This window comes from Balaenoptera borealis (genome assembly GCF_965194805.1).
Source record: "Balaenoptera borealis genome assembly, chromosome: X".
NCBI classification, from domain to species: domain Eukaryota; kingdom Metazoa; phylum Chordata; class Mammalia; order Artiodactyla; family Balaenopteridae; genus Balaenoptera; species Balaenoptera borealis.
Window position 1 is genome coordinate 12,725,051 of NC_138881.1, and position 21,624 is coordinate 12,746,674.

Here is a 21,624-nt window from a genome sequence, read left to right on the forward strand (position 1 = left end):
CAGAGCACGGGCTCTAGGCACGTGGGTTTCAGTAGTTGCAGCACGTGGGCTCAGTAGTTGTGGCTCGCGGCTCTAGAGCGCAGGCTCAGTAGTTGTGGCGCACGGGCTTAGTTGCTCCACAGCGTGTGGGGTCTTCCTGGACCAGGGCTTGAACCCGTGTCCCCTGCACTGGCAGGCGGATTCTTAACCACTGTGCCACCAGGGAAGCCCCAGGCACTATTCTGTATGCTTGATGTGTATTAATTTGGCCGCTTGTATTTCCCTTTTTATAAAATATCTGCTCATTAACCTATTTATGTTTTCATTCATTACTTAGCTGCCTCATTTAAGAAATACCGACTGAGAGTCTGTAGTGTGCTAGTCATTGGATATGTATATCGGTGGATAACAGATCTGCTCAGCCTTTGTGGTTTACTTCCTAGTAAGGAAGACAGCTTAACAAATTAAATATAAAATTACACATGCCATAAATGAAATAAATAGGGCAGAGGGGAGAAATGGCAGGGTTTCTTTAAAGTACAATGGGAACACATTGATCCAATTTTTACCGTAAAGAGATGTCTTGAGCTGCTACGTGGAGAGCTGGAAGGGAGTAAATAAGAGAGGGGAGACCCCTGAAGAGGCTGCTGCAGTGGGCCTGGCCAAGGCTGGGCAAGGGATGGGAGAGAAGTAGATTTCAAATATATTTCAGACTAGATGTAGGTAGGGGAGGAGATGGAATAAGGATGACCGCCATGTTTCCACTCTGAGCAGTGAGTGATGGTGCCATTCACTCATTCAGACGGAGAAGACTGGAAGGGAAACGAGTTTGTGTGTGTTTGCTGTCAAGGCAGGTGGGGGTAGGGGAACAAGACTTCAACTTTTGCCATTTTAACTTTGACGTGCCTGGGAACCATGCAAACAGAGATGGCAAGTAGGCAGCTGAATGTATGAGTCCACACAGAGCTCAGAGGTGAGGCCTGTGCTATAAACAGAAATGTGGGAGTCGTTTGAAAGTGGGAGACATTTGAAACTTACCAAGAGAATAAATCTTAAAAATCCTCATCACACACACAAAATTCTGTAATTATGTATGGTGATGGATGTTAGCTAGGCTTACTGTGTATTGTGGTGATTATTTCACAATATAGACAAATATCAAACCACTATGTTGTACACCTGAAACTAACATAATGTTACATATAAATTACAATCCGATAAAAATATAAAATAAATGTGGGAGTTGTAAGACTATAAATGGTATCTAAGTCCATGGGATGGGTGAGATCATCCAGGGAGACAACATTCAATGAGAGAGAAGAGGACTCAGGACTGAGATCCAGGGAAGCTGGGTGTTTAGGGGTCTAGTAGAGGAAATGGCACCTACCTGAGAAGTGAAACTGAGAAGGAGCAAAGAGCACCCAGAGACACAAGAATGTACTATCTCAGAGGCCAAAGAAAGCAAAGACTGTGGAGAAGGAGGAAGCATGCAACCCATGGAAAGGAAGGAAAACAAAGACCTCTGGGTTTGGCCACATGGAGTAGTGACTCAGTGCACTGATGGGGGTGGCCGCCAGGTAGAGAGCCTCGACGAGGTGGGGAAGTGGAGAGAACACGGGCCGACAAATCTTCTGTGAAGTGTGACTCAGAGAGGGAGCAGAGAACTGCGGGCTGTGGGGTTAAGGGAGTTTGATGCTTCTCTTATCAATTTATATGAGAGGGTTTCTTAAAAATAAATTAAAGCTATTTGTCCTTAATACTATTTGTTGGAAAAATCTTGTTTTGGCCTTTCATTTCATTTATGGCATTTCTGACATGGATTAGATCTATCCAGCTTTTCCTTCCAATGCTTTTAAACTTCGAAAGTCTTTCCCAAGCAAAGATCATGTTAAATGTTTGCCTGTCTTTTTCTAGTTCAAATTTTTTAACATTTAATTCTTTGATCTACGTCAAATTTATTTTCCTATGAGGGATGGGATCATGAGCAAAACTGGTTTCTTTTTATGAATGTTTAACCAATTGTCCCAGTTGACTTATTCTTCTCTTTTCCCCAGCTGATGACCGTCTTCTGTATCGCTAAGTTCGCACCTATACTTGGGTCTATTTCGGGTAGGTTCTCTTTCTGCCAATCACAAAAAAGAGGCTCAGTGGAAAAAACTTCACTGACGAGCTCAGGAGACTCAACTAAGAGAGGACGATCTACTCCATAGGAGTTCTGGGCATCAGCCAGGCCATGGCCCACGGGGCTTCCCAATCTCATCTTCCTGCCACCACTTTCCTGCTCTCACAGACCCATTCTCTCCACCACTTACACCTCTGTACACACTCAAGAAACTCACTGCCAGATCCATGGTCCCAGTGTGGAGAACCATACCTTCCCCTTTCTTTGGGAGATCTTACGATTTGAGGAAATGAAAAGTAGATTTACCACATTATTTGAAGCCAACTTCCAACTCTTGTTGTTGACAATAGGCTGATGCTCTTCAACCAAAGGGTAAATGTCTTCTGTCTCCAATCCAAAGCACTCTGATTTCTGAATTCTTGATTATTTTAAAGAATTCTGATAAGGAGCGGCGGAGATTAGTTTCCATCCTCAGTGCCAAAGGTATTACAGGAAGGATTAAAACCCTGTAATCACATTTTGACATATACATGAAGTGCTACCCAAAGAGAAGACAAGAAACTCTTGGGCAAAATGCCAATGACTCTGTATAGGGTGAGAGCTAGAGAGGGCCAGACCACATTTTTAACTTCTATCAGCCATAAAGGATTGCGGAAAATCTTGACCATCAAGCTGTCCAGCTGACCAGGAATTGTGGACATAGCCAAATTATTCTATAGTCTAGTCTCGAGAGTATCCTTTTTCAAGAAGCATTTTAATCAATAGTAACACTTGAGTCCCTCTCTTCTCACCTTGTATTTGGGGGACAGGTAGTGAGAAGAGAAGAGCTAAGGGGGAAGGGAATAAAGATGCTGACAGGACTCATGGGCCTGAAATTTAATCAGAGACATGTTAACTGTGAAAGTAAGACTTTGATTTCTTCACCCTTTGAGTCAGCATCCTTGCCTGAAATTGGGTTACAGATGTTCAAATTTTTTTTGGAAAATTAAAACCAGAGAAAGAACAAATGCCCATCCCTTATATGAATAATCCATCCATAATCCTACAAAGGCAACAGTACAATGAACTCACAAATGACCCCCAAATATGCCAACTGGGAGCCTTCTTATCGTTTATCTCCCATCCATGGGTAATGTTTTTCAAGGCTGAGTCAGTAAGTCTATTAACAGATGCTAGAATATTCCTTACAGGGCTTTATAACACTTTTAATCTCTATTAGTTACACTTGGTATTTACTAAGGGGCTTTAAGAGTTCTTGTAAGAAAGTGCATCGACATGGGAGACTATTTGGCAAAGACAAGATTTCACAGGGCTCTGGGGACAGACGATCGTGTAGACATGAACCTTCAATTTCACGTCTAAGGGGGAATCTGTTAGAGCACAAGTCTTCTCCTATGTGATTGTTTGCAGGATGTTCTGATGTAGTCGAGGCATCTGAAGACAAGTGGCTGAAGGTACCCTTTTGGTGTAGAAAGAGACGGAGGTTCATTCTGAAGCTTTCTTCCATAAAAATGAGCTAAGGCATTCCCAAACTGGAGACAGACATACTTGGCAAGTTTATGTACAAGGGCTGAACAGTGTGATAAGGCAGGGCTACTGTGCACATCAAATGGGACAAAACTCAGGAGACCTGAGTTTCGGTCTGGGTTCTTTCCACAAAGAGATGTGTGACCTTTGGCCCAGCTGAGTTGCCGCGTTCTCATCTACAATGTGGCGGAGGTGGAGAGCTGCTCTCTCACGTCTCCTGCTGCCTGACATTCTGATTCAAATCATGCCAGAAGAAAAAGGGAGAGTAGGTCTTGCCTGGCTGGAAAAGCATCTCATACTATCAGGAATTCCAGATTCTTGCTTTCCTAAGAACTTCACTCACATCTTAAGAGCTCATAACAGCAATGGAAGAGGTGAATGAATGGAAAGCTTCCTGTCCAGCTGTTATATAAGTGGGCCTGAGGTGGCCCCTGTGTATGAAGTAAAAATGGCACCCATCTTGTTTACTTCTTCACAGCAAGCTAGGACCTTTAGCTCAAAGCCCGCTGGAGCCCAACTCAAATTCTCACACATCCAATCACTTTAAATATACTCCAAAGAAACACATTTTTAGCCACTTAGAGCCTACCTACTTTACATACCCTGTGGAACTGCCCCCAACATGTGCCGCAAATAAGGACAAACCCTACAGCTACAAAAGACCCCGCACTGCAGTTGCCTTTTGGAGCTCTCTGACCCAGAGAGTCTCCACCCTGTTGCTGAGTGACATCACCTAAACACGTAAGCCCCCTCTCCAATTCCTCTGACTCCCCAGGGAGCTCCCTCATCCTAGTCCCCTTCTGGGTGGTGGCCTTGCGCCACTGTCTCTGGAAGGTCTCTGACCATACTGGACTCCCTTCTCATGCCACCCTGTCCAAGCACCACCCAAACAGAGCCTGCGTGTTACTGCCTCTCAGGAACCTGTCTCTTCCTTGATCAACCCCCAGGACCCCAAACTTACTACACCAGGCCATCTGACTGAAGTAAGTATACAAATAGGCTCCAAAAGTATCAAATATGGACCTCCCTTCTACCCAGAAATAAGAAGAGTGTAAGTTCCCTGCTACTCAGCAACAATTCTGAGAAACTGAAGAGTTGACAAGTCTGCTGAAGGGCTGGAGACCTAGGGAAGGGTTGGTACTTATCCCCCATCCAGGGCAGGGGATTGTTCATGAATTCCTGGGTGAGGAGGAAGGGGTCAGCTCCTTAGCAAAATGACTGATGGGTCAAGAATTCCCTCTTCAACGTCCATCTCTCCTCTTAGGCCCTGTCTTTAACGTTTCCATGGGAAAGAAACCCGCTCTCAGCAGAAAATCTCATTTCTATTGGGTTGTGCTGAACTGGTAAGGACCTGTGTAGGCTTGTGGTTAAGAGCACAGAGTCAGGGGCCAGACATCCAGTTAGAAGGCCAGCTCTGTCACTCACTAGATGCATAACCCCGGGCAAGTTGCTCATCTCGCGATGCCTCAGTTCTCTCCCTCATCAGGCTGTCGTGAGAATTTGACTGGACACGTTTTATGTGCCTCCTCAGAGTCTCTCAGCTTCCCTGGCTTCTGAGGCCTCGGCCACTTACGGAGACCCCTGGGTGCCATGGCTGTTGCCGCCTCGGCCCCTCCTGGCTGACTGTCAAGTTCTGAATGGCTTCCGTCACCCCCCCAGAGTGGTGGGAGCTACAGTAGCTCCAGAGCCTGGCCTGACAGACCTCCACGCCCAGACAGGAGTGAAGATCCGAGCCGCCACATGTGGTGTGTGGCCTCCTCAGAGGCTGCCGCAGGGGGCTGGTGACACAGCCCAGAAGGGCAGGGAGTTAGCGTCCACAGGCAGACTTTCTTCCCCTTTCTTCCTTCGTTAGAAAGTCCTGAGCCACAGCTTTCCGAACAGGCCTCCTGTGCCACCAAACATCTGTCTTGCTTCCCCTCTCCCTCACTCTCACTGCCCTGGGGTGCACGTGAGACCTGCCTTAGGCTCTGTTTTCCAGAGAACCCAAGTGAAATCACGTGTAAAAGAACTGATACAGGTAAAGCACTCAGAACTTCACTGTCCAATACAGTTGCCACTACCCATATGTAACTACGGAGCACAGGAAATGTGGCGAGTGTGAATTGAGATGTGCTGTGAGTGTAAAAAAAAAAAAAAAAAAGACACAGTGGATTTTAAAGACTTGGTACAAAAAATATTAAAAATCTCATTATAATTTTATATTGATTATAAATTGAAATGATAATATTTTGGATAATTGGCTAAAGTATATTATTAAAATTAATTTCAGCTGTTTGTTTTTACTTTTTGAGTGTGTCTACTGAAAATTTTAAATGACATACGGGTTCCATTATATTTTCTTTTTTTTTTTAATTAACTAATTAATTAATTTATTTTTTTTTATGGCTGTGTTGGGTCTTCGTTTCTGCGCGAGGGCTCTCTCTAGTTGTGGCAAGCGGGGGCCACTCTTCATCGCGGTGCGCGGGCCTCTCACTATCGCGGCCTCTCTTGTTGCGGAGCACAAGCTCCAGACGCGCAGGCTCAGCAATTGTGGCTCACGGGCCCAGTTGCTCCACGGCATGTGGGATCTTCCCAGACCAGGGCTCGAACCCGTGTCCCCTGCATTGGCAGGCAGATTCTCAACCACTGCGCCACCAGGGAAGCCCCTCCATTATATTTTCATTGGACAGCTCTGACTTAGAATTTAGTACCTTGTAAGCCTACAAAAGATGTCAGCCATTTTCATTTCTCATCCCAAGAAATTCTAGAGATTTGCTGTCAGTAAAGTCTAATGATAAAAAGGGAATGTGGGAGCAGAAAGGGAGACAGATAAGGGAAAGGGAACAAATATTTATGAATTATACTTTGTTGCTAGGCACATTATATATCATGCACTATGCGTTATTCTCCCTATTCAGCAGATGAGGAAATAAAGGCGCAAAAATAAATTTTCCTAAGGCCACAGAGGTATTAAACAACAGAGCTGAAATGTGGACCTGGGTCTGCTGGACTCCACAGTCCATGCTCTTTTCCATCTATAGTACTGTCAAAGGATTGACTTTCTAATGGTACAGTTTAGATAATGTAAGTGAAATTTTTTTGGCATGGGTGAGGGCATCCTAGAATCCCTTAAATCACCCACACAGGAGATCACCTACACTAAAAAAGTTAAAAGCTGCTGCTGGACACAAATCAATCAATCTCTCTCTCTCTCTCTCTCACACACAAACACACACACACACACACACACACACACACACACCCCTGCCGTGGGTACATGGGAATGAAGTGATCATCCACCACGGTCTATGGCACGTGGTCACAGACACCCATGAAAGCCCCTCATTTTGTATTTTTTCTCCACCATCCTCTGCCTCAATCCCATTCCCCCATTGGCTCTCAGTCAAGCATACATAATGAACATTCTTCCAACCTACCCTCTGTATGTTTATTTAGAAAGACAGGTGGCCTTAAAAAATAAAGTGGTATTGTGTGCAAAACTGCTTTCTTGTTCTTATTTATTTCACATTATTTCCTAAGATCTAATAAAACAGCTGTAAGTAAACATAATCCATTCCTTCTAGCAGCTGCACCATATTCCATAATACGTAACCACCATACTATACTTATCTTTTCCCTAAGTGGTTGCCACCTACATCATCTCTGACTCCTTTCTACCACCCATGATGCTGGGATGACCACCATCATATGTCTACTTGGTGAAGCTTTGCTGGAGTAAATATCTATGAGTGGAATGGCTGGGGCACACCCTATATGCAGTGCTAGCTTCACCAAGTAATGCCGGCTTGCGCTCCACAAGGAATACAGTTACGCTCGCCTGCCACGCAGGAAGTTTCTATTTCCTCCTATCCTTCCCAGCACTTGATAATACCCAACTTCCTGATTTTTGTCAACTTAAAACGTATCAAGTGGTAGTTTATTAGAATTCACGCTTCTCTGTGTATTGGTCAGAAGAATACCTCTTCATATTCTTCTTAGCCTTCAACAGTTGGGTGGAAGATATTCTAAAGACCTGGTGTCTGGAGTTGCCACCAATACAAGCAACGAAATTTCAAGAAGGCACAAATGTCTCACCTCAAAGGATGGAGGACTATGGATACATGCTTTGTTCTCCCAACTATGTTAATGTTCTGGCCTCACCGCGTACATCGATTTTCTGCAGATGTAACTGCTCTAGGGCTCGGAGATTTGCTTGTACAACAAAATCTCATGGAACCAGGGCTGGTATTGCAATAAATGTGTGTCCTATTATCTTTGGGGATATTTTTTAAGTGAGACAAATGAGAACTGGGGTAGAATGAATTCCAGTTTGGCAGTCCTGATGGAGCCACATCCAATCCAGGGGAGGCAACCCAGGATACTGCGCTTATAGAGAAAAAGAAAATCCATATTCTACCCAAGCAAAGCAGAATTTAAATTGGGTGAGGACACTTTGGAATTTTATTTAGAATAAAATTTTTAATTATAATTTCTTTTGACTTGGTTTATAAAGGCAACGAGTTTTAGATCAGAACCTTACTTTCTTCTTAGAGATTTGATGATGGAGAGCATAGAGATTTGATCTGTTAGAGATCAATCTCTTAGAGATCTGAACTGTTCAAATTTGGGATATTTTGACATTTAGATATTTCTTACGCTATCACTTGGGCTTCTCACACACCTCTCAAACTGGCTGGATATATTTCTGACAGGGAAATAGGATAGGGAGTCCATGTGCAGCCTAGAATATGAATGTTCCTTAGTGTTAATTTAATGAAAATACTCTCTGTAACCATTTCAGAACTTTCTGGTTAGTCAAATTTATCCTAGAGAGCAGAAGTCAAGTTTTGGTGGGAGGAGGTCCAAGCCGATAAATTTCTCCTCTCCTTCCCTGAGGGGGGCAGTCACTGCTAAGTATCAAATCCAGTAGGTTAAAAGAATACAGTGGGAGCCTCCAGACCCCTCCCTAATGTCCCCCCAGGAGGCAGCAACGCCAGCTGCTCTTTGCCTTCCTTACTCATCCCTGGGAGTGGAGGGGAGAAGGAAGGATGGGATCCTGTTGGTGAGGGTAATTTGAGGAACTGAACATGCTCAGCTCACACCCTTCTGGGCTTTTTCCTTTTTTCTCTATCGCTTCTTCTGCCACGAGGTAATAAACCTTCCTCTGAAAAGGATGCCTACGACTGTCCAGCTCTGCCTAGACACGTTTAACGAAGCGGGGGAAGTATTAAGAAGACCCAAAGGTCTCAAGACACAAGCCATGCTCGCTTATCCAGATTTTACTGGTAATAAAGATGATATTTGGATCCCCACCTGGCCAACTTCTCTGAGTCTACCTCTCATTTCATTCTGAGCTTGGGAGGGGAAGAAGGACTATATCTTCTGGTCTTCTCCTGCACCTCAACTCCCTACATCTGACTTCTATCCAATTCTAAGTCCCCTGCTGCTTTTGTATGGCTGATGGACTCTGTCGGTTAAAACCTATGAAAACATTTAATCACAGTCACCAGGAACTCTCACTCAAAACTTCTTTTGGACTGATCAGTAACAGATGGCCTTAAATCAGTATCTGATGCTGGGAAAATCCACCAGCCAAGCCTCGGTAGTTACTCAGAGACACTCAAAGTCCCCAAGGCAGACAAAGACGTGGATGGGTACTGACTGCTGACAAGCGGAGCAGCTGCAGCCAGGCATGGAAGCTGCTAGGGATAAGAATCCGGCCAGGAGGACTCAACTGGCAGAAACTCTAACTGGTGGTGGTGATGGGGCGATGGGGTTGGGGAGGAGGGGCGGTCTACAAGAAAACACTCTGGTGGAGAACGGGTGGAAATCAACAAAAATCAATGCTAAAGGAACCAAGATGGAGTAGAAAAGGTGTTGGGCTATTTTTCTTCTTCCTTTTCACAGCCCAGCTCTCCCTCTCTCTGGTGGATGGCTTGTTGCAATCAGAGAACAGCAGAAGGGGAAGGGGATGCCAGCATTGTTCCTAGAGCCTAGAAAGGTGAGGAAAACTGACCCAGGCAGGTGTCTGAAGGTGCTGGGAAAGAAGGGCCCTGTTCTGAGTTTCAAAATGGTTGCCTTTAAAAGGAAGCATTTAAATTTCTCCAATTGCTATTTATAGTTGGACCAGGAAAAGAAAATTTGGGGCCATCATGGTTTCCTTCCATAATGTTAAAAATGATCATCTACATGAAAGCAAAGAGAGCAAGGGGGGCTTCATGAGGGGCTTCAGGTTTCATGAAAAAGAGGCAAGTTATCATTATTTTATTCGTCAATGAACCTGGCGCTTAATCAACCCATGTTGCGTTCCAAATGGAACCACTCTAGTCTCCACATGGGTGACCCCTTCAGACAGTGACGTGAGAGCTGTACCTTTGGAATTTTGCACAGTTTTGGTTTGAGTCATGCAGAGAGGGAGAGAAAAGGCAGAGGAGGCAGAAGAGCAATGACACCAGGAGAAACATCATCAGTATAGTCATGATTTTTTTAAAGACACAAGAGAATGAAATTGACAAGTTAAAAAAAAAAAAAAGAGAGAGAGAGAGAGAAAATACCAAATTACCACCAAAGTTTTACATGGTAAAGATGATTAACAATTTTCATGCTTAAAACAATGGACATACGTTTTGAAGGCCTCCTAAAAGTATTGAGTTATTCCACTGGACACTCTGACACCTACGAACAGAATTGCTTTCACTCATGCTGTCTCCATCACACTGTCTAGACTCTTTCCATCCTTCTTCGCCAGGCCAGTTTGCTCCTAGATTCGGGCTTGCTTCTCCTGACGCTTCCGGACTGGGCTGAGCCTCCCATGTGTTCTGGCCTCCCCTAACCCCGCCATGTTTACTAGCCCAGTGACTCAGCAGAGTATACCCGTGTTACCAGTGCATGTGTCTGTTCCTCTGACGGTGCACTTCCAGCTCTGACTTTTTTCCTCTTTTTCCCTTACATCTTCACAGAGTCTTGCACATAGGTATCCCTCAGTACACATCTGCTGAGCTCAACTGAACTACAGTGGCATAAATACCTTCCTGGAAAATCCTCCCAGTTCCCCAAAGGCCAGTGTGGGAGTCCTTCCAGGAATGGCTGGCTCTGACAATGCCCTCATCTCGTCTTACTAAGGGTACACTCAGCAGCCTGTGGCCGGCAATGGATGGTGAAAAGGGCTTCCTGAGGTCGGAAGGTCACAACATGCTCCCCCTTTACAGTCATCCGATCCATGATTTAGAGCCCATTAGAGTTGAAAATTTTTAATTCTTATCTCTCTTGGAGTACCTATACCTGACCACAGGAGAATTCTTAATGAAGCTTCAAGTAATCAGAATTCTACCTGACACCAAATTTACTCATCACATTTTAGTGTGAGTTTGGTCAAACTGTTCAAAAGCCACATGATCCGAAAGATTTGTGCTTCGGGCAAAATAAAGTATGGTGTTCGTAGCTCTCAACAGTGTAGTTCTTTATATGCCAGTACCAGTTTTTAAAATACCAATATCCACTTCATTTATATCCACAGGAGCTCAGTTTTTAATGCAATAGGCAAGAGCCTCTGAAGCTCTCTGAAACTGTCCTGTGTTTTCTCACTACGGTTAGAAAAAATCTGTTATGTGTTCCTGGGGAAAGACTTCTTATATCCTAAAAGGACAAGCCTTGACAGTCACAGAAGTGATTATAATGATATGTAAAGTGTCCGCTCACCTTTACTGAAGGTGATACCTTGCTTTTTATAGCTTTCATTATGCTCTTAGTCCAAATCCGCTGCTAATTTGTAACCCTGATTAGTAATGGCCAACGATGTATGAATGAGTCGGGATGTAACTTCTGGTTTAAAAGTGCACTTATCCAATCTTCATTTACTGGCAGAAGAGGGCTCGTCGACCCCACTGGAATGTTCTTCCTAGGTGATTAGGTCGGCAGGGACATCTTGAAGGAATAAGAACATCTGGCACCCTTCGTGCGCACCAAGAATGGTATTTCTGGGGTGAGCAGGCTGTCCTGGGCAAGAACAGCCTTCTGTAGAGCTGATGTGAGCAGATCCTGACCGCTGTTTATTTGAACATTCCTAACTGCAAATGAAGTGCCAACTACGGCTCCCAACTCAGGACAAGGACAAGCTCTTTGGTGTCTTCCTATTTAGTGAACAAGACTAACAGACCTAACTGTGCCTGGTCTCACACTCAATCAGAACCAAGGTTTGCACTTGTCTGTGCAACGAGGCTGATCATTCGCTCGGGCTACCCAGCCTGTGATGGGGCGGGTCCTATAGAATGAACTGCTTTGTGAAATTCGAGATGAGACAGGGCTGCACACAGCACCCCACCGAACCTTACCCTCAAACTATGCTACTGAAAAACCCTGGGAGAGAGAGGGATGCAGGAATTTACATACAACCAAGGTCAGCCTTAGGTAAAATCCAGGAGTAGACAAACTTGGCCTTGGGTCTCCCTCCTCCCCAGTACTCTGCATCATCTCCTTTTACGCTGTCACAGCCCCACTAGCATCTGGTTGCTTCTGCTTGCCTACGCAGCCCCCCATCATGATCCCCAAAGAACCAGTGCACCCCTGCTACCCAAGCCTTTTGTATAAGCCATTACAACACATGACCCCTGTCCCCATCTCTCTTCTTTGTTTCCTTTCCTACTTCCATCCACACAAGGAAAATTACTTCTCCATCTTCCGGACCACCACGGAAGTTTTACACAACCGCTGTTTTAGCATTTTTTGTATCACATACTTCTAATGTTGGCCCGTTTCTCCCCGCCCCCGCCCGCCCCCGGCTAGACTGTGACCTTATTTGAGGACAGAGGCTGTATTTTATTCACATCGTATCTCTAGGGCTCTGCACACTGTACCCACAGCAAGTATCTAATGACTGAATGAAAAGAGCTCATAGAGAAATTGGACGCGTGAATCAAATGATAATTGTCAGTCCAAAGATCTCATGGATGGTGAAGACAGGATGGCTTTGTGGATCTAGGGCAGCTGAGAAGGCTTCACTAAAGAGAGGGGACTGGGTTGGACCTTGGTGATGACTAGCAAGGAGACGCAGATGGTGAATTCCTCGGCTCCACATTTCTACAGGACTTCGCACTTGACAATAACTTTTCCTCCAACTGCTCTGTTTCCCTCTTGCCCTGTGTCAGAGGGAGACCAGCAGGCTCTCTGCCTTGTGTGATATTTCCTTTCCTCTCTCCCCACACCCACCCATTAAAATACATTTATTTAAAATCTGAAAAGGGAAATTCAGCCTGAATTCGTTTGGGTGATAGTGAATTTCTTAGGAGGGACTTTTTTAAAGCATTCCTCATAGCATTTAATTAAACATGGACCATAAAAGAAAAATCAATGGAAATAAAACCCAGTGGAAAATGACACTGTTGTCAGAAAGAAAGATAAAATTGCATCATTAAAAATCTTGAATTCCTAAAATGATCAAATTATATTAGGTTTCCAGAAACTGCCTCTTAGAGACAGTGGCCATCCATTAAAAAAATGTTTAGTATTTAATATAACATTGAATACTACAGTATTTTTCTAAGCTCTTTTATATTTGTACCTATTTTTCTTACACTGAAAAATCTTGATTCCTAAAAATGTTAACAAACTTACTCATTTGTTTTATTTCATAATATGTACAAAACTGTTTTAAAATTGTAATGCCAACATTAACAATACAAACACAAAATGAAGTTTAAAATTTTATGTTTTTGCCTTTAGAATATATCCCACTCAAACTGTACAGTCAGAGAACTATGTTTAAAAGCCCTTAAAATGAATATTTTCTCTGTGTGGTTATGTTGCTGAGATCTTTACACAGATTTTTAGGTTCTTCATTTGTTTCCGTTCGGTTTTCATTTTAAGGTTTGGGGGTTCTTTTCCTTTTCTGGTTTTAAATATGTAAACATTTACATCTTTCAAAATTAAAAATAAGAAGACATAGTGAGAGAAGTCCCAGGTCCATCCTTATCCCCCTCCATCCCGAAGGGAATGTTTTTTTAAATATCCAGTTTTTAAATCTATCACAGAGCGCTCTGATTTATAAATAAAAACAATTAACAGAGAGGCCTTTGGAAGAGAGGATTCCTTTCTGACCAGGTGCTGTTTTCCCCCTGCTTGCTCTCGGGGCCAGCTGAAGCCTGTTACCCGAGTTCCCTTTGTCAGAAACCCACGGCTCCACTCGAAATCTCTGCCACTGGGAGACTAGCCATTATTCTTTTTTGAGCTAGCCTCATGAACCTGCTGGAATACTTCAAAGGAAAAACAAGTGCCTGTGCTACCTGCTTTCAAGATTTATTGTTTTTTAAATGCTACCTTGAGAAGTTGGTCTTCTGGGCTTGGGAAGGAAAGAGAGGCCTCCTGTGGGAGGGGGCCAGCTTTCCCCACATCCCCAAGTGAACAGAAGCCAGCTCAGAAAGGCCAGGGAAATGGCAGGGGGAGCGGGGGAGCTGAGAATCTGGGGCCAACTGTAAAGTCGGCAAGGTCCAGTTCACATTGCCAGATCCAATTTTAAAAAATTCAAATTGCCCCTGAAAGAGCAAAATGGGTACAATGTAAAAATGTTCTAAGTTCACTGTCCAGTGTTATTGCCAAAAACCCACTGCCATTTGGACATGCTATAAGAGCATTTCCTCGAAAGCCACATAAACTACATATTTTTTAATCAAATTAAGGTAGGAGGATACTGACAAAATTCTATATTGATGATAAAGTGTTTCAAATGACATCCTGCCCTTGGAGTTTCCCGGATGAAAACAAAAGCTGGGAAATGTGGTACAGGCAGCTGTTTCTCCAGTTCTGGTGTAGGAAAAGGCATGTGTGGGTACCAACGGCCTGCCACAGCCTGGAGACACCCCCAGCTCTCCGAATCGGAGGTGACAATCACAGGCTTGGCTACAAATCACATGCCAGCCCACAACCAACACAGGCTGATTAGTGGGCACGTTGGGTTTTGGCGCAAGGCACACGAGGTCTCCCAATGCCTGCTGGAGCTAAATCGGGGCCAAGAAGGGGGACGGCCCACAGGGACGCATTGAAAGCCAATATGTCCGCTACTACAGATCAAGCCACGCCCTGAAACCCACAGGAAAGATGCTACCAAAGACAAGGAGACACCTGTCTGTGGACCCCCAAAGGGAACCACGAACCTCCAAACCTCTGCTCAGTGATTGGTGTCACTGCTTGAATTTAAGAAACCTGCAAGGAACAATCTGGGTCTTGCAAAACAGCTCAGTATTCATATTTAAAGAAAAAAAATCAATCTGGTTTTTATTTCCCTGCTTCCGAATCCCTTGAATAGTTTATTTCATTTGAAAATGGAAATTAGCTAATTTCATTGTTCTCTCAACTTTTTAGTTAGCTTGTATTAAGCTTATTGCAGTCATTCTTAATCCCTATATTGTCGATCTTATTACTTAACCCTACTTTCTCTTATTCCAGCATTCATTTACATTTTAACGATTTCACTTATCCACCCAGCAAATATTTACTGATTGCCTTGTATGTATCAGCCACTGTTTCAGGTGCTGGGGGCACAGTGGTAAACAAGATCTGAGCAAATTACATGAGATGCTTGGCAACCTCTTTTGGAAAGTGAATTTTTAAAATTTTGGTTATCCAATACATGAATATACAGTCTGCTCATCAGAAGGAAGCTTCTTCTTGTTATGACTGTGGGACACATGAACACTGCACAAAGCTTCTGCAAAGAAGTAAAAGTAGGACTTCCCTGGTGGCACAGTGGTTAAGAATCCGCCTGCCAATGCAGGGGACACGGGTTTGAGCCCTGGTCTGGGAAGATCCCACATGCCACGGAGCAACTAAGCCCGTGCGCCACAACTACTGAGCCTGTGAGCTAGAGCCTGAGGCCACAACTACTGAGCCCACGTGCCACAACTACTGAGCCCACGTGCTACAACTACTGAAGCCGGTGTGCCTAGAGCCTGTGCTCCGCAACAAGAGAAGCCACCGCAATGAGAAGCCCGCACACCGCAACGAAGAGTAGCCCCCGCTCACCAAAACTAGAGAAAGCCCGCGCGCAGCAACGAAGACCCAATGCAGCCAAAAATAAAATAAATAAAATAATTTAAAAAAAAAAAAGTAAAGGTAGCAACCACTTATAGAGGGCTTACTCGACACCAGGGATTGTTCTAAGTTCTTTACCCATACTAACCAAGTTAATCCTCCCAATGACCCTCTGGGTCATTATAATTATCTCCATTTCACAGATGAGAAAACTGAGGCCCAGCAAGCTTACATGAGTTCTCTAAAGGCAGTCAGTGGTGGAGCTGGCCTTGAACTCAGCAGTCTGGCTCAAGATAGCCTTTTTCTGACCCTGGCGGGGCTGAGGCCTCCTTAAGGTTTGCTTCTGACATAATGTAATTTAAAACAGCAGGAGGCAAGAAGAGGCGTTTGTTGGGAAAAGAATCATGTTGCAGAGAGAACTGGCAATAAATATTCCTGATTGGCTGCCTGATAAGGATGGAATGGGGTTTGGAGAATTTCATACTCTCATGAAATAAACATGTGATTTTTGACCTTCCAGAAGTGACAGAAACTATTCAAAGTATCCCATTTTTATATTTTCCCCCTTTCAGCCTTCACTTTAGACTGTGCTGTCCTGGCGGAATCTTGCTCACAATTGGCTGTGGCTTCCCAAGGGCTAAAGAAATGCCCAGACACATATAACCTGGGAAACAGGGACACATCTACCTTTGGGAACATCAAAGGTCAGTCGTGCTGCTTGCAAAAGCTTATAGCGTTCTGCACAAAACCCCCCTCACTGCAGAAAGGTTGAAGATTTGCCAAAAGCCACAGAATTGGACCTTAACATCTCCTATAGGTACCTAATCAAACTGGCCCTCCTGATAAGTAAACTCCCATGTCTCGAATCCCAGGAACGTCACACAGATTACAAACCGCGGTCCCCAGACCACAGCAACATCATCACCTGGGAGCCGGACAGAAATGGAGACCCTCAGGCCTCACCCAGACCTGCTGGATCAGAATCTGCATTTTAACAAGAGCCCCAAGTAATCCATGTGAATATTAAAACTGGAGAAGCGCTGGAATGGTCACTAATTCCATTTTCTAGCTATTTAAGGCGCTGGGAGGGGAGCTGTTGGTGACTATTGGTTATAAACACATCAATCTCTTGAAAGGTATATTCTCAGCCTCACCTCGTGATTTAACTTGAAACTATCTTCCTGATGCAATACAATCTTCAGTTCGTTTTTATGGTAGATTTAGACTTTTTACAATCCAATCATTCCTGTGTGAGCAGATATTAAGGCTTCAGATGTGCAAAGCTACGTTTCTTATGAGACCCAGAAAGAAATGGTCAAGAGCCCCCCGTGTGTACGATGACTCACACTGGTGTCCTTTCTTCAGAGCAGGTTAATTACCTTTCCCAAATCCCAGCAAGTCCCTTTAGCATAGACCACAAACATAAATCTCAGCCCAGCTCCTGCCCCAGTTAACACAAAGTAATCAAAATAATAATAATAACAGCTACCATTCGTGTGGTGCTTACAACACGTCTGATGCTGTTTTGACAACTTAAAGTGTAAAAAAAAGTCACTTAATCCTCACAGCAACCGTATTTTACACATGAGGACAATGAAGCACAGAGAGGTTCAATGGTCTGCCCGAAGCCACACAGCTAGTTCACGGTGGGGATTCTAATCCAGGCCAGCTGTCTCCAGAGTCCACACTGGTAACCACAGCACCACATGGCCTCTCAGAGTCCAAATTAATGCTGCCCAGGCTTCCAAGAGTCCCTTATTCAAATGCTCTCATAATAAAGACAGATCAGGCTTCCCTGGTGGCACAGTGGTTAAGAATCCGCCTGCCAGTACAGGAGACACGGGTTCGAGCCCTGGTCCGGGAAGATCCCACATGCCGCGGAGCAACTAAGCCCGCGCACCACGACTACTGAGCCTGCGCTCTAGAGCCTGTGAACCACAACTTCTGAGCCCGCATGCCACTACTACTGAAGCCTGCCCACCTAGAGCCCGAGCTCCGCAACAAGAGAAGCCACCGCAATGAGAAGCCCGTGCACCACAACGAAGAGCAGCCCCCGCTCGCCACAACTAGAGAAAAGCCCGCGTGCAGCAGCGAAGACCCAATGCAGCCAAAAGTAAATATAATTAATTAATTAATTAAAAAATAAAGACTGATCACTTATTTAGGAGAATGTAATTCACTTCAGAGGTTTTAGTTGACAAAAAGAGAAAGAGAGGCTGGCAGCTACTAAGACGTTATTTCACTAAGTTAAAACATTATTACGTCTGGTTTCTAATTCTTAGTTGGGATTGCAAGAGCACGTGGTCTGCTGCTTGGAAGTGCTTTAAAATGTCCTTCTGCCTGTAATTGGTACCAGCTCTGACATTAAAACTGCACTGTATTTTCTATAAATGAGAAGCAGTTGTAAATGTTAAGGATTCATGATATTGCTGGCTTTGATTATGCATTACATCAGTGGTCTAATTTCTCTTTTTAGCTGCAGATAACTCAACTCTTTTTGTAAGTGAAATCTTAAAGACAATACCAATACATGTGACTGGGTAAAGCCCTGGGCTTTGGTTGAAGTGGAGAGAAGGAAATCTCTTGACCTTTACCATCTGCCTCAGTATCCCAAGAAGGCCCGTCCCTAGAGCCCTAGAGTCCTGAAAACACAGAATGAAAAACGCCATGGGCAACACACTGAGCCGCCTCTCCTCTGCACCAATTCAGCTCTCCTTAGACCCTCCCTGCCTGACTCTATACACAAGGTGAGGTCCTCTGCCTTATACCTGAAAGACCTCACAGGACCTGTATTCTCCCCTGTGAAGCTGAAGAGAAGGAAACTCGACGCACAGTTGAAAAGCGCACTGCCCAATGCTTGGCAAAACACGAATGGGTCACAGAAACACAATGAAGGGTGACGTTTCCAACTGCAAAGTAACATGGAGGCCTGCCAGGGCGTAGATAGCAGTCAGCTATATATGCTTATTAGGGAGTGAATTTTGATATTTTTTTCTTCCATCGTTTCTGTTTGCACTGGAAGCAAAGCAGAATAACACACACTCCGAGGCACAGTACAGGAAAAGAACTGCGGGTTACGGTGCAGGAAATACAAAAACCAGTTAAGTCCTAACCAGTAATCATGACCAACCTCTTAACCATGAAATGCATCCCACTGCCTGGCCATCATCCCTGTGGGTGCATATAAACAAAATTTAAATTTACATAAATTAGTATTTAAAATAGTTTTAAGTGCTGTTTGCACGAAGAGAATGGCAAAATGGTTCCCAATATATTGATACCATTCAACAACAGGTAACAGACAACAGGTAGCACGTGTGGAACTGGAGGTGGGGGGGCCCTCCCAGATCCCCCCTTCCCATCCCTTTTAACCATTTCCTTGCCATCCACCCCAAACTCAATGGCCATAAGTAATGGCTTGGGGTATGGGAGTACGAAAGCCCAGCTCCCTTGCCTGGGGTGGGTCGGGACAACTCAGAGGCAGACTGATCCTCCCGAGTCCCCGTCCTCTTTTGGACTTTGCCTGAGATGACACCCTTGCTTGGCTACCTTCCCTTCCCTGTCTGGGTTCCTTTTCCTGTGCCCCTAGGGACACTTCCTTTTCCTGCGCCCCTCGGGACACTTCCTTTAAAAGCACTCGCACAGGAGTGCCCTTCTCTGGGTCTGCCACTGGGAAACCCCGCCTAAGACACCACACTACCGAGCTCACTACCAGGAACCTGGGCTCCAGACAAGCAGTTCTGGTGTGCAATTAACACAGTACTGGCCATACCCTTTTCCTACCAAAATCTGTTCACAAAGTTTAGCCAAAATTGATCTTATTTGATTAAAAGGTGGGACCTGGAACCGAAATATCATAAAGTCTCAGTTAAGAAGAATGTACAGGGCGTGGCGTGTATAGATTAAATACAGGTTCAAGTTAATTTTTTAAAAAACCTTTCTATGATGTAGTAGTGTGCTATCCTTACTAAGTTGAGCGTAAATAATTTAAATCAGTCTTCGGGGAGTGGAGTCAGTTTTGGTTTTTGTTTCTTAAACGAGGCACTCTAAAACTGCACTATAAACAAAAGGAAATAGGCTCAATCCGCACACATATTAAGATGAATCTTCAAAACTGCTTTTTTACCAAATTCTTTACATGAGCTTGCTTTCCTGTAATTTTCCTAACTCTAAAGGTTTGCACGTGGCAAAAAAAATTCTGGGTTCCCTTAGGTTGCATTTATTCTGACACCTTTGAAGCAAGTCCATCCCATGGGACTTGAACCGTGACAAACCCGGTGAGAGTTGTCGACCCAGAGGGGGCCAGCCTCGTGCTGCTGCATACCTCAGCTTTCACAAACACACCACAGCGCAGCTTACCTTGACTCCCAGGGCTTCTCCAGAAATGACAGCAACGGTCACGCCCTCCTTACTGGGTTTAGGGATTTCGTTGCTTTTCAGTTCCTGGTACCGAGGCTCCACCATCTTCTGTGGGCTCCTCAAATTAACCCACAGTTGTAGGCCGTGGACTGGCTCCTCTGAGCAAGGCATCTCGGCGTGCACGATGCCCCGGCCCGCGGTCATCCACTGCAAACACCAGACCGAAAAGAAGGAAGTGTGACCCGCCCTCTAATGAGTCCACAGGTGGGATGATTACCACCTGGTAATTAAGTCAGGCACCTTACAAGTGCTGCTTTCCGAGGAATAACAAAACGACAGAGACAACTGCTGGGGGCCTTTCCAGTTTTCCAAACATGTCCCATGCTTCCACGTGTGCGATCAAATCATCAGCTCTGGAATTCACACAAACGGAAGAACCCCCTCTTTGGCATCCCTGAGTCTTAGATTGCGCCCCTACATGGGGAGTTGTGGGCAGAGAGTAAACTGAGAAGTGCTCTCGGGAGACGCATCTTAACAAGTGAAGAAAGCAGGATTGGGCTGGGGGAGAAGCCAATCACCAATGCAGTTATTATACAACGGAGGCCTTAGCCGAGCCAACAGGGAGCTCTGGAGTCGGATGAAACTTCAGAATTGTCCCAAATTGAGGCTTTCCTATCCCCACATCAGCAAACCCTTGACTGTGGGCCACCGTGCAGTAGCGAGCACAACCTTGGGAGGGGCAGTTACCGGGGCAGAGGGCAGTGCCCAGGGCGGGATGCAGCTGAGAGCCATCAACAGCCGGTATTCGCAGCAGCTGGAGGACACGAGGTGGGCCTACAGGTACCTGTGGAGGCCCACGGGACCCACCACACCATAGGCGGCTGACTTCAACAGTGGGAACGGAGCCCTCACCGCTTGGAGGAAGTTACTGCCTCCGCTGTTGTGCAGACTTTTCAAGCATTCATTTATTTCTTTACTAAGAGCACATGAGGGGCCAGCCCCAGATGCCAACCTTGGGATCTGGGGATAAAGGGATAGAACACGATAGGTGGTTTCTTGCCCGTCTCAGCTTGGGTTCTCCCACAGAAGATCCTGAGACAAGGGCTCGAGTGCAGGGAGTGTATCTGGAAAGTGGTACAGAAAGCACAAGTAGGGAAGAGTAGGAAGGGTGAGCCAGGCAAGGGAGAAAGCCACAAAGGGGGGTTAACGAGCAGGTTACACCTGTGGGCACCTGGGGCTCAATCCCACTGGGAACCATGCCGAGGCACATTAGAATTGATGCATGGAGGGTGGAAGAATCCACTTCCGGGGTCACAAGCAGTCAAAGCTACACTTTACATTCTGCTCCGGGGACAGGTTACTGTTGACTTTTGGCCACGACTCTTTGCCCTTTTGCTTTTCTGCCTCTCAATCTCCTGTTCACTGAAACACCACGATTCAAATATTTGCAGATGTCATCCCCCAAAATATGTAAATGATCCCAGAAAGTACCTGTATAGAGTCCACACTTATAAAAACTGGCAAAGATGACCCAAGCACTTCCTGGGGATTTTAACTGTAACACGTCTCAGACAGGACTAGGATGGTGGCCGGGTTTGGGTCATGCTCTTTAAGTGACAACACCTACCCCTGCAAAT

The 21,624-nt window shown here is 45.0% G+C and overlaps 1 protein-coding gene across 4 annotated transcripts in view; it reads right to left on the minus strand.

Annotated features, from left to right (window-relative positions):
• Positions 1-21,624, minus strand: part of PIR (pirin) — a 105,085-nt gene that overhangs the window by 37,993 nt on the left and 45,468 nt on the right. For all 4 annotated transcript variants that reach the window (XM_082375844.1, XM_082375841.1, XM_082375843.1 and 1 more), the window contains exon 5: positions 19,988-20,194. In XM_082375844.1, the coding sequence (XP_082231970.1) occupies positions 19,988-20,194 (207 nt within the window). The remainder of the gene's footprint in view (positions 1-19,987; positions 20,195-21,624) is intronic.